Here is an 11,865-nt window from a genome sequence, read left to right on the forward strand (position 1 = left end):
AATTTTAAATAGCAACTGAAAAAGTATCATACACGATATATAAAATTTAGTTGAAAATAATTTTTGGTTAAAATTTTTTTTTTTTGAGAAAAATTAAATTTTGTGAAAATTAGGTTATACCCCTTGATTTTAAATAGCAACTGAATGTAAAAGATGTTATATTTTAAATCAGTCTGCCTAAAGCTAATTCTGTCTACTTTTCAAATATATTTACCATATCCAGGTATTGAAAATGTTACTAGTATTAAAATTTCTCAATTAAAAAAAAATTACAAAAAAAACCCACTCTTAAAAACCATTTAAAATTAAAAGCTATTACAACATTACTTAAACAAAAAACGTTCATATCCTTCCTTTCTCCCCCTCATATGTATGTAATTATCCTTAAAAATTGCATTTATTGTTGTTGTTGTTGTAATTAGCTCACTTTACATAAAATCCTTGCAACCCTTTTTACTCAATAAAAAAAATACAAACACGATTGAAGAAAAAAAAATTGCATTCATTGAAAATAATGAAGCATGTATGGTAATTGAAAGAATATTGTAATTTGTAATTTTGCAAATAAATTTTCAAGTATACTTACATGCACTTTTTGACAGTTGCTGTCAAATACTTCTTATATAGAAGGACAAAAAATAAAGTGTATTTTTCGTATTTAATAATCCACAAACGAAGAATCCATAATAATGATGAAGAAAAAACGAAAATTTCAACTGAGAACCAGGACAACAATAGCGACTGATTGTGATGATTATAATGATGACGACAGAAGCAGCAGAGTAGACGGCGGTGTCGACGTTTACGTACACTACAAGGAACGTTGTGTTAGCGTTGTAGTAATTAAGCGTTTCCTCCCTTGTTGCAAGGAGAGTAGTCAAATACGCGCATTTCAAAATTCCAGGCGGCAAATTTTAACAACATAAAAGACCATTGAATGTGGAATCCTGTCTGATGTGTGTTGCGTGTGTTTATGTGTTTTTTGACATGGACAACTAACAACACACAATATTCAAGAAAGGGGAGGCTTCGTCTTCCAACAACAACAACAAAACTTTTGTTCAGTTGATTGTTTTTGTTTTTTTTTAGCTGAGCAGATAATAATAAATGCTTATTTGTTAGTTGCTGTTGTTGTTGCTAATATTCTTATTGATGTTGTCAATGTTGAGTTTTTTTGTTTTTATTTTGTTTGGTAACAACAAAAACAACCCTGATAAACAAGGAGTAGACAGTATGAGAGCGAATGTTAAAAACAAATGTTATAGAAAAGTATTGTTGCTTTTTACACAATTTCTTTTTTTCTAAATACGCAATTCTTAAAGATTTAATAATTTTTATTACTGTTTTGTTTTAAATGTACTCCAAAAATTTATTATTGTTGTCTACACTAAGTAAAACACTTTCAAACTCTCATCAAACATTCACTGCACTTTTCTCTAACTAAAAAAACACTGTGCACAGTAGTATATACACATCTAAACTTGCACATACACTTTTTACAGGATGAAAGGAAAATACATACTTTATTTTTGTTTGTATGTTTTTGTTTTGTTGTGTCGCAGTTGTCGCTATTATTGTTGTTGGTGTTGTACACAAAAACAGGATTTCAATGTCTGGCTCTCATACATAAAAAAAAACTTTTTTTATTGCTTCTATTTTTTATTTTGCACAAAACAATTCTTTCAACTTTTGTTTCCTTCACAAAAAATTCTAATAAGAATTCTTTATAATTATTCTTGAAATACTCTCGAGTATTCTATTAATAATTTTATATACACTTTTTAATTTATTTTTTTATTCCTTCTTTTTTTGCACACACCAAAAATTATACATATATTTATAATTTACAGTTATTTTATTATAAAACTGTATATATTTTAAAAAATTTTGTGGCAAAACACTTGATTATTTTATTTGAAAACTTTTTGGATAATTTATTCAATATTTCCGCTTTATATTTCACATTTTATTTAATATTTTGTTATTTAGAATTTTTCTTACTCCGTTTTTTTTTTTCATTAATTATTGAACCGATTACCGCAAATTCGCAAAAAATAAAACACTGAATAAAATTCGTACATTAACGAACCACCTCGTACAACTGTCATTTTTCGACTGCATAAAAACAGATCGAAACAGATGTCTGCAAAGAAAAACAAAAACAAACTGAACGAAAGTTTTACTCTGTTTGCAGACAAAACGAAGAGTTGTAAAAAATAGTAGTAGAATGGGGAAACAAATTATTTGAACAAATAATTTATTTAATAAGGGTTTAAAAATGACTCCATATGATCAAATCACGGCTTGAGTTGCTGTTTCCCTAAAATTATCGACGTTAAAGATAAAATGTATAATTTTGCATGTTAAGTTTTATAAAATGTATGAAATTACCGATGAGCGTTAACAAAAAACGTGACCTTTTAGCAAATATATATGCATATTTTAAAGAAAAATTTAAATTTCAGAATTTGGTTGTACCTCTTGGCAAAAAAAAAAGGAAAAGAAGACAAAAACAAAAAGAATATGTATTTTTTTCATTTTACTTTGTAATTTAATCGCACATTAAGTTCATGGCGTAATGATTATAAGGTGTATGCGTTACGGCAACAAATACAACAATACAAAAACAAATAACTTTTATAGTGTCAAAAACAACTGACATAATGTATACAAACTACAGCAAAAAAAATGTTGACAAGATTGAAGTTGTAAAAAAACTCGAGCAAAAAAATAATCAGCTGTTTGATTAATGTCACCTTATATATCATTACACCATGATTAAGTTTTTAAATATATATGTATTTGGTAAAAACGGCTAGAGTCAAGTTTTGCTAAAATTTAAAAACAAAATAAATTATTTTAAAGCTGGATAAATATTCAATTAATAAATCAGCAGCTTCAAAAATTATCGACACGACTATTGTATATCAAGAGTTAAATAAATGACTCCCTGTGACATTATCAATAATCTAATCATTTTGAAATTAGTTTTCGAACTAGAGTTTAGCAACTATTATTTTAGTGAGCGACACAACTCTATTTGGAGCTGTTTGTTGTGGGACAAATGAGGCTAGTCCTGGTTGTTATCGCCCCTGACAAAAACCTCTTATTTCTAAAAAAAAACCGTACTGCTGGTATACAATTTGTCAAAGAACATTTGAACTGGTTGAGGCTGAAATGTAAGCGGTAGTGATAAAATAAATTTAAAGATACCTTTACTCCAAGTACATAAATGAGGAAGTCAAGTTTGGAGGATGTAATATTATGGTGTGGGGCTGTTTTTTAGGGAATGCTAGGGGTCTAATTCATATTATCAAATATACTATGACAGGAATTGAATACAGATTCATTTTAAACGATGTTATGTCTCTATACGCTGAGGAAAGCTGCCGATCTATTGTTACTGAAATAACTGCAATTACCGTTGCCGCTAAAATACTGGTATCGAATGTTTGGAATATTTTCCATTGTATTGTGTATTTTGCTATGGACGTCCTGTTACGGAACCTCCTTCATGTTTCCCAATACAATTTGCCGTAGAACGAGGTTTAAAAAAAGTTGTTTTAAACCTGCATCGGTATTTCGTACAGACCCATTATTAGCCCATATAGCTATTAAAATACTTCAGTACCGCCTGAATGTTGATATATATAATAACGTTTTAAGCTCTAACGACGTTTATCAACTCTGAGGCTTTGAAGATCCTCAACATATCACCTGATCATCAGTCTTCGAATATAGGAAGATCCCAGCCATTGTTATGTTTTTGGGAACCTTTTTTTTGTAACACACAACCAAAGTTTACTATATGTACGTCCTATTTGTATTTCATTTGTTAAGATCTAGATGGAACTATTGAACAAATCTAAGACCTAGGCAATTTAGTTGCGCAAGTCTCTTGCCAACAACAAAATAGCATGCAAAATTTTCTTCTCCTTAACCCAACATTACCTCTGGAATCCACAAACACAAGAGACGCGCAAATAAATTGCCTAGTGTGAAAGTGGTCTAACATATTTCAAGTTTCAACAATTTGTATTATCTAGGAAACTGCGACTTGTAATTAAATTAAATAAGTTTAGTATCACCCTGTAAGCGCCATACCATTTAATACAACTCTGGCAGATGGGTAGTGGTGATGTCAAAAATGAATATATTGTTTTGACAGCAATTCTTCCCAATAAAAACAACACACACACACAAAAAGTAAAATTCTGAACAGTTCACAAATTTTGTAAAATTTTTTAATATATTCATTTAAGTTTCTGTTATAAATAATTGTTAATATTTAAATAACATGAGTGGGGCACATCGTGAAGCGGTACAAAAGCAGATCCATCAAGACTGGGCCAATCGTGAATATATTGAAGTTATTACGGCCAGTATAAAACGTATTACTGACTTTCTCAATTCGTTCGATATGTCTTGCCGTTCACGCCTAGCTGTGCTCAATGAAAAACTGACCACTTTGGAGAGGCGCATTGACTATTTGGAAGCCTGTGTAACAACTGGTGAAACATTGACATAAAAATAGCCTGGCATGGGCTTATGCATACATAGTTTAGAAAAGTATTACAAGTGTTTAAAAACGAATGAAGGAATGTTATTGCAGTAATAATGATGACGACGGAGTGACATGCAGTATGAAATCATTCATGAATTTCATGTCAACTTTAATAGTTTACATTTTTTTCTTTAAGCAACTTTATTTTTAATTTAAGTTAGTAATTGTTTACAACAACAAATTTATAATTCCCTAGAAATGCATTTTTTTCTATATTAATAATAAAATCGTATGAAATATTAAAATAACTAATTATTTATGTACATATCGTCACTGCGCCAACTAAGTTTTATGTGTAATTTTTGTTTATTCGACCATCTGAAAGCATTAATTGACTATTATTTGCTGTCTTAAGAAGTTGGTTAATAAAACACATAGGATTTCTAGTTGGCGCATTGGCGATATGTAGCCTTTGCAATTTTTAAGATTTGGCTTATGCTAAATTGGCATATGTTTAGCATGTAAGTACAATAAGTGGCTCTAAAATAGCAGGAATACTTTTAATTTATTGAAGACCTCATAATAGTTTTGATCCTTTATCAATCTGAAGGTGGTTATGACAGAAAAAACAGCTAATGGAAAACTTAACTGTTAATGATTACTTGTAAATCATTTTAAATAAAACTACCAGGAAAATTTATTTTTTCATTGCCTTTATTCATACAAATATATAATTTTTTATTTGTTCGTAAAGCCTTTAATATACATTTTCATTACACACTCATAGGGAATTTAGTAATGCTTTTAATTACATTTAAAAATAAGGAAATAATAGAAATTTATCACAAGCAACATAGATAAAAAATCTTTAATTATTGTTTTAATACAATACAATTTAAAAAATACAAAAAAATAATGTCAATACTTCCATTTCAAAATTCAATACACAATATAACTAAGGAAAAATTTAAATTAAACATTAATTAAAACATGCACGCAGTATACAAATATAAAAAAATCAAATAATAAAATAAATGAACTGCAATTAAACATACAATAATGTAAAAAATACATTCAATAACAAAAACAAATCTTAATAAAAGTTTTATTCATTATAATTAAAAAATAACGTAAATAATTCTATAGCGGGTTTTCCATCAAATATATGTTTTTTTTAATTATACAATTTATAGTTTCTTAATCATAAGTTTAATATCTTTTTTTGGTTTCTTTAGTATTTTTGCATTATCATATGCCAGGGGTATTACAGTCTCCTGGCATGGTGTAAAGGAGAATCGGTTAAGTAATGTCACTAAGCAAACTAACATTTGTTGCTGTACGAAATGTTGGGCCACACATGATCGGGGTCCCAAGCCAAATGGTAAAAATGCACATAATGGTCTGTTTTGTACCTTTGTGGAATGAAAATGATCTGGATCAAATTTCTCCGGATGCTCATAGAAAGTGGTATCATTGTGAATAGCTGCTGTGGGTATAATTAAATGATTGCCTTTATTAAGCATAAATATTGAATTGGGTAGCTCGTAGTCTTTGGTTGTGAGACGCAAGAGGAATGGATAGGGTGAGTGCTTGCGAAGGGTTTCTGAAAAGGAATATGCATAAATAAAAGTAAGAATTATGAATTTGGAATATTAAATTAAATTTTATTAAAAAAATTGAGAAAAACCATTTTCAGTACCTCTCAGTAGAAAACTATTGAAAACTAGTCTCAGTAGAAACTGAGAAATTTTCTATAGGAAACTAGTCTCAGTAGAAACTGAGAAATTTTCTATAGGAAACTAGTCTCAGTAGAAACTGAGAAATTTTCTATAGGAAACTAGTCTCAGTAGAAACTGAGAAATTTTCTATAGGAAACTAGTCTCAGTAGAAACTGAGAAATTTTCTATAGGAAACTAGTCTCAGTAGAAACTGAGAAATTTTCTATAGAAAACTAGTCTCAGTAGAAACTGAGAAATTTTCTATAGAAAACTAGTCTCAGTAGAAACTGAGAAATTTTCTATAGAAAACCTAGTCTTAGCAATTTGATATATTGTTTCAAATTTTATAAAATATCTGCTATTTTCTTTCCGCACTCACCATTTAAGATCTGTTTCAAATATACCATCTCCTTCAGCCCCTCCTCCGTTAATTTATTATGATATTTTGCCAAAACTCCATGTATCTCTCGTCTAGCTTTTACTTGTATTTCCGGCTGCAAAGCCAATTCATAGAGACAACAAGTCACAGTTGTTGTACACGATTCCAGTCCAGCTGGTATAAAATTAAATGCTTGTGCCGCGATCTCTGAGTTGTCCAGCTTTTTAAACGCTTCCATGCTCGTACTTATTTTGCGAGAATCACACCAAATTTGTAGAAAATCATACGGGGATTGTTGGGTACGTTGATATTCACGGTCGTAAAGTTTATCATTGATAAGTTTTTGAAAGTAGTTGGTAGCCTCCACAGAATACAAGCGATATTGTAAAAGCCGAGCCAAATTTGGAAAACAAATTGCCAAATAGGCTTTATATACATTGTTATTTTGTTGTGTATAATGTTTACACATTTTATGAAATTGCGTCTCTTTATAGCGCAAAGAGTCGCCTTCTAGGCCAAATGCCAAAGAAGAGATGACATCTATATTGAAACCTTCCACCAGTTCAGTGATGTTATAGACTGCCTCTGTTTGATTTAGTTTTTCTTGTAGGGTTTTATCGAATGTTTGCTGTACTTTAAGTAGAGCAGAAAAAATATTTGACATTTTTTCTGGCCATTGTAGAGCTTTGGTTTTTAGACTTAAATGCTGCCACTCAATGCCATCCATTTGTAAAAGATTTTGTGACAGTGGATCTTCATTTGTATTGTAATATAAGCCTCTAGCCATAAAATGTTTGGAATCCTTATTTAAGATATAATTTATAGAATCTATGTCTAGTATTAGAAGCATTGGTTTTAGCCAAGCATAAAATCCTATAAAAGGTGCCTGACCTTTGTACTTTTCATACAGAGTTTGTAATACGTCCGCTACATGTCTTTTGCGACCTACACCCTTTAAATGACCCCATGGTTTTTTAGGTTTCTCATGTAAAATACCTCGACGCTTCCAATAGCCCAAAGCTACTTTAACCACGAAATATAGAAAAGAGGCAGTTCCAACGAAAGTGTAAAGGAAACGATGTAAAAGTTCCATTATGGTAGAGGAGGAATGGCGTGGTGGTTTTCTGTTAAAGGTGTAGCAAACATCCAATATCGTTTTTGTAGGGAAATTAAAATATATTTAAATATTGCACAATATTGTTTTTAGTTTTTGTCTTAACTATGTTTAGGTGAGCCAACTGCTGGTCATGTCTTTTGAGGTGTTTATGTAAAACTATTTTTTAGTTCCGAAATGTTTGTTCGATCAATTTTCAAGTTCTAACATTCTTATCACATTCACAGGTTTTGCTGACTGCATTGCATACTTTAATTGTTTGAGGTTTTTTAGAATGTTGAAAATAGTTAAAAAATGCTTATCAATTTTTTTATACACTTTTCAATTTTGTTGGTATAAATTTAAATTGATAATGATTGTTTAAGGTATTTATTTGTCAGGTTTCGTAAATCTAAAAGAAAATAGAAATATTTTTAGTGAAAGGGATTTAGTTCATGTTTTTGTTAATAAAGAATTTGCTAACAGTTCCTTTATTAATTGTGTTTTATTTTATTGTCTTTATCTTTATATGTATATTTAATATTATGAATGTGTATAAGTAGTATAATTAATGTATCATATCTTATTTAAGGTATGGTAAGCAGATATTATAAAAGGAACTATCCACAAATTCTTTAATATTTTGCCAACGTATAAAGCCGTCTTTAATGAGATCGTGTATGGATGCTGGCACACCAGAATAATGGGGATCCTGCAAATAAATAGACAGACATACAGAAATAAATGTATTGCTTTCAAATTTTTATTAAATACATTTATGTAGCAACAAGTAAAAGAGCTATTTTCGGCGGTGCCGAATCTTATATAACCTTCACCAAATTATACTTTAACATAAAAAAATTAAATATTTTAAAATTTTAAAAAATTTTCAACATTTTTTTTTTAAAAAAATTATTTTTTTTTTCAAATTTATTAGTGAAAAATTTTTATGCAAAGAAAAAAATTTTTGGTGAAAAAAAATTCGGGTTAAAAAATATTTTCCCTGATTCTGAGCCATTGTAGGTCCGACTTACTATGACATTATATATGACGTTTGAAATATCTATCATTAGATATTCATATTGTCTATATTAATGACTTAGTAATACAGATATCTCAAAAATATTTAACAAATCGAGTTTGTCTAGAATTTTCGTCGATACCTAATAATTCAAATTAATTGGAAATTAATTGCAATTCACTTTGACAAATTCATTTGAACGAATTGCAATTCATTTGAGTAGGAAATGAATTGCAATTAATTTTTACCAAATTCATTTGAATTGACTCAAATTTCATTCAATTAATTTTTTGTGTGAAAACAATTAATTCAAAATTTGCTAATTCAGTGCATGAATAATTCGAGAATTAATTAAAAAAATAATGATTCATTTACAGCTCTGATTTACGTATGTTCATAAATATATGGGAATTATCAACATTGTTATAGATATAAATATATACCTACATATTTAAAACTATCGTCATTATTATCTGTTAAGAACTTATTAAAAGTAGTAGTTAACCCACAGATTTTAAAACTTACCACTATTAAAAGATACGTATCCTTGCCATTAGTATGCACTCCTGCTATACCCTTTGATGCAGCATCCATATCACCACCCATCATAACAAAACCGCCATAGTCATTGAAATATGAAATTAATGTATCAACATAGTCGTTTAATTCTTCACTACGTGTAATATGAATAATTTTACAAGGTACATCATACAGAGAATCAACAACATAAAACACTTCCAAAGCACCAATCCAGTCACGAGAACACACAAAACCTTTAGGTTTATCTTCAATGCGTACCAATGTCTCTTGTATTTCCCGCAAACTGGGAACATTTAACTGAGTGTTACAAAACCCTTTATTCAATATCCAAGAGATCATAGTTTGTAGAGTTCGATAGGCACAACCCCAACCTTGATCTAGGTGTCCATCACATCCATAATGGTAGTAATAGAAGTCACCACGTGTTAAATATGTTTGGCCACTAACGCTACCGTCATTTGCATTTTTTGCTAATGAGTTTGAGCAAGAAGGCAGAGGTATATGCTCGATTAAATTATGCAGCAACTCGTATTTATAGGTTTTTGGCACAATAGCCTTCGCTTCATCCTTGACTGTATGCTGATCCATTGAAGGTTTTCTTTTGTTGTTATACGTTTGTTGCGTTTTTTTCTCTCGTTGATTTTTCAATATTTTCTTTCTTGGACTTTAAATTCTTTGATTAGTTTTTCAATCGTACTTGTTTTTGTGTTATGCAAACTTCTTTGTATTTGCTTTATTGAACTTTCAATTAGTTTATTAATTTAAACGCCAACTTGTTTAATTGCTGTGACTTATAACTATTTAATGCGTGTTTTGTAACTTAAAAAATAAAGCAGAATTACAAAATAATATGTGTTGCTACGATGGTTGCAAAGTTTAAATGTCTGTTTGTGTTTGTATTTTTTTTCATTCCTTTTGTGTATTTTTTCCAATATTTTTGTTTTTGTCTGATTCTTCTACCTGCTTGTCATACTTCAATGATGTAGTTGTTGCTGTTTGTTGTTTTGTAATGTTGTATAAATAACCACAATAAAAAATTGTATTCGGTTAACTTATTATATAGATATGAATGAGTGATGTATTAATTAAAATGCTGGATATTAATTTTTTGATATTAGTATTATTTTTTTAATTTTCTTTCAAATGCGTTTTATGTTTTTATAAAATACAATTTGTAAACAATTATTTTCTTTTATTGTTCTGATTTTGAGTTGCCAACTGTTTTGTTAACTGTTGCGATTGTTAACAGGCTGTCTCATGTAAATAGTTAAATGTTAGAATTTTAACGGTATTATTGCTGTAGTTGACAATACGATGAAAAATTTTAAAAATATTCAATTAATAGGCCAAAATCCAAAAAAATACTTAAGAAATACGTAAATTTTAGTATTTTCATTAATATGCGGTAATTTGGCCCATGGTTCCTTTAAAGCACAGCGGGAACAGGTAGACCAGATAAGCTTTTTCGGAGAGACATTTGTTCTATTATAAAGGAACAAAAATCTCAAAATTAGCACTCCAATAAGACTGATCATCCAAGATCTGTAAAAAAGCTCTTAACGACAATGGACTTTATATCAGAACACCGCGTAAAGCCTCTAATATCAGAATTAGCACGTGCGCTTATTGACAAAGGGGTGGATTTCTAATCCAAGGTTTTATTTACTGATGTATCAAAGTTCAACATATTCGGAAGAGATGGCCGTGCTAAGATATGGATAAAAAGAAATGCGGTTATGCAGCTCGAAAACTTAATACCAACTGTGAAGCATGGCGGTGGTATCGTTATTGTCTGGGGATCTATATCACCGTTTGGCGTTATAAAGTTGGTTTTTGTTGAAGGCAGTATGGATCGATACCAATACAAAATTATATTGCAACAAAGTTTGAAGCCATATGTGGAATGCTTGGTTCTTGGTGAAGGTTGGACTTTCCAAAAAGATAAAGCATACTGCTCGTATACTGAAGAGATAAGAAAATATTTTGAATTAAAACAAGTAAGAGAGCTATATTCGGCTGTACCGAATCTTATTACCCTTCACCAAATTATACCTCAAAATAAAAATTTTAAATATTTTTAGGTAAACAAAATTTATTTTTTTCCAAAGTTGATTTTTTAATTTTTTGAAAAAAAAAATTTCGAATTGTTTTTTTTTAAATTTGAATTTTTTTTAAATTTTAAAAAATTTGTTTTTGTTTTTTTATTTCTTTTTTTTAAATTTAGCAAAAAAAAATTTTGGTGAAAAAAAAAATTCGGGTTAAAAAATATTTTGTCCGATTTTGACCCATTATAGGTCCAATTTAGTAAGGTCTTATATACGTCATTGCAAAGGTCTTTGAAATATCTATCATTAGATATCCATATTGTCTATAATATAGACTCTATATTAATGACTTAGTAATCCAGATATAAGTAAAAAATCGAGGTTTTTTCTTATATCTCAGCCATTTGTGGACCGATTTTGTCGATTTTAAGAGCCGGAAGAATTCCGGAGATATTGATGTATGAATCGTGTATGTTAGTTATTTGGGGGCTTCGGAAAGTTGATTTCAACAGACAGACGGCCATGGATTAATCGACTCCTCTATCTATAAGAATCCAGAATATAT

At 29.6% G+C, this 11,865-nt stretch overlaps 4 protein-coding genes across 18 annotated transcripts in view; 1 reads left to right on the forward strand and 3 right to left on the reverse strand.

Annotated features, from left to right (window-relative positions):
* mim (missing-in-metastasis) overlaps positions 1–2,113 on the reverse strand; it is a 198,495-nt gene extending 196,382 nt beyond the window's left edge. For all 15 annotated transcript variants that reach the window (XM_065514083.1, XM_065514088.1, XM_065514094.1 and 12 more), the window contains exon 1: positions 587–2,113. The gene's annotated coding sequence lies outside the window, so the exon portion shown is untranslated. The remainder of the gene's footprint in view (positions 1–586) is intronic.
* A 2,055-nt stretch (positions 2,114–4,168) lies between these two features.
* HSPC300 (haematopoietic stem/progenitor cell protein 300) lies at positions 4,169–4,816 on the forward strand. The gene has a single exon (XM_065511749.1). It carries the CDS (start codon positions 4,298–4,300, stop codon positions 4,526–4,528), a length of 231 nt encoding a protein of 76 aa, XP_065367821.1. The 5' UTR covers positions 4,169–4,297; the 3' UTR covers positions 4,529–4,816.
* Positions 4,817–5,200: 384 nt separating this feature from the next.
* Positions 5,201–10,154, reverse strand: LOC135960411 (probable cytochrome P450 6u1). The gene is made up of 3 exons (XM_065511699.1): positions 9,953–10,154; positions 6,602–8,106; positions 5,201–6,107 (listed from the first exon to the last, which is right to left on the reverse strand). The coding sequence occupies exons 2-3, from the start codon at positions 7,692–7,694 to the stop codon at positions 5,692–5,694; spliced, it is 1,509 nt and encodes a 502-aa protein (XP_065367771.1). The 5' UTR covers positions 7,695–8,106; positions 9,953–10,154; the 3' UTR covers positions 5,201–5,691.
* Ufsp1 (UFM1 specific peptidase 1) lies at positions 8,142–9,956 on the reverse strand. Its single transcript, XM_065511701.1, has 2 exons — positions 9,241–9,956; positions 8,142–8,406 (listed from the first exon to the last, which is right to left on the reverse strand). Exons 1-2 carry the CDS (start codon positions 9,841–9,843, stop codon positions 8,278–8,280), a joined length of 732 nt encoding a protein of 243 aa, XP_065367773.1. The 5' UTR covers positions 9,844–9,956; the 3' UTR covers positions 8,142–8,277.
* Positions 10,155–11,865: the final 1,711 nt, after the last annotated feature.

Source organism: Calliphora vicina, chromosome 5 (genome assembly GCF_958450345.1).
Source record: "Calliphora vicina chromosome 5, idCalVici1.1, whole genome shotgun sequence".
Lineage (NCBI taxonomy): Eukaryota > Metazoa > Arthropoda > Insecta > Diptera > Calliphoridae > Calliphora > Calliphora vicina.

Excerpts from the sequence above, each read along its gene's own strand:
- HSPC300 (XM_065511749.1), top strand. The coding sequence starts at position 4,298 with ATGAGTGGGGCACATCGTGAAGCGGTACAAAAGCAGATCCATCAAGAC.
- LOC135960411 (XM_065511699.1), bottom strand. The coding sequence starts at position 7,694 with ATGGAACTTTTACATCGTTTCCTTTACACTTTCGTTGGAACTGCCTCT. Across the intron at positions 6,108-6,601 it reads TTTGAAACAGATCTTAAATG|AAACCCTTCGCAAGCACTCA; the intron begins GTGAGTGCGGAA and ends ATTCCTTTTCAG.
- Ufsp1 (XM_065511701.1), bottom strand. The coding sequence starts at position 9,843 with ATGGATCAGCATACAGTCAAGGATGAAGCGAAGGCTATTGTGCCAAAA. Across the intron at positions 8,407-9,240 it reads ATACGTATCTTTTAATAGTG|GATCCCCATTATTCTGGTGT; the intron begins GTAAGTTTTAAA and ends ATTTATTTGCAG.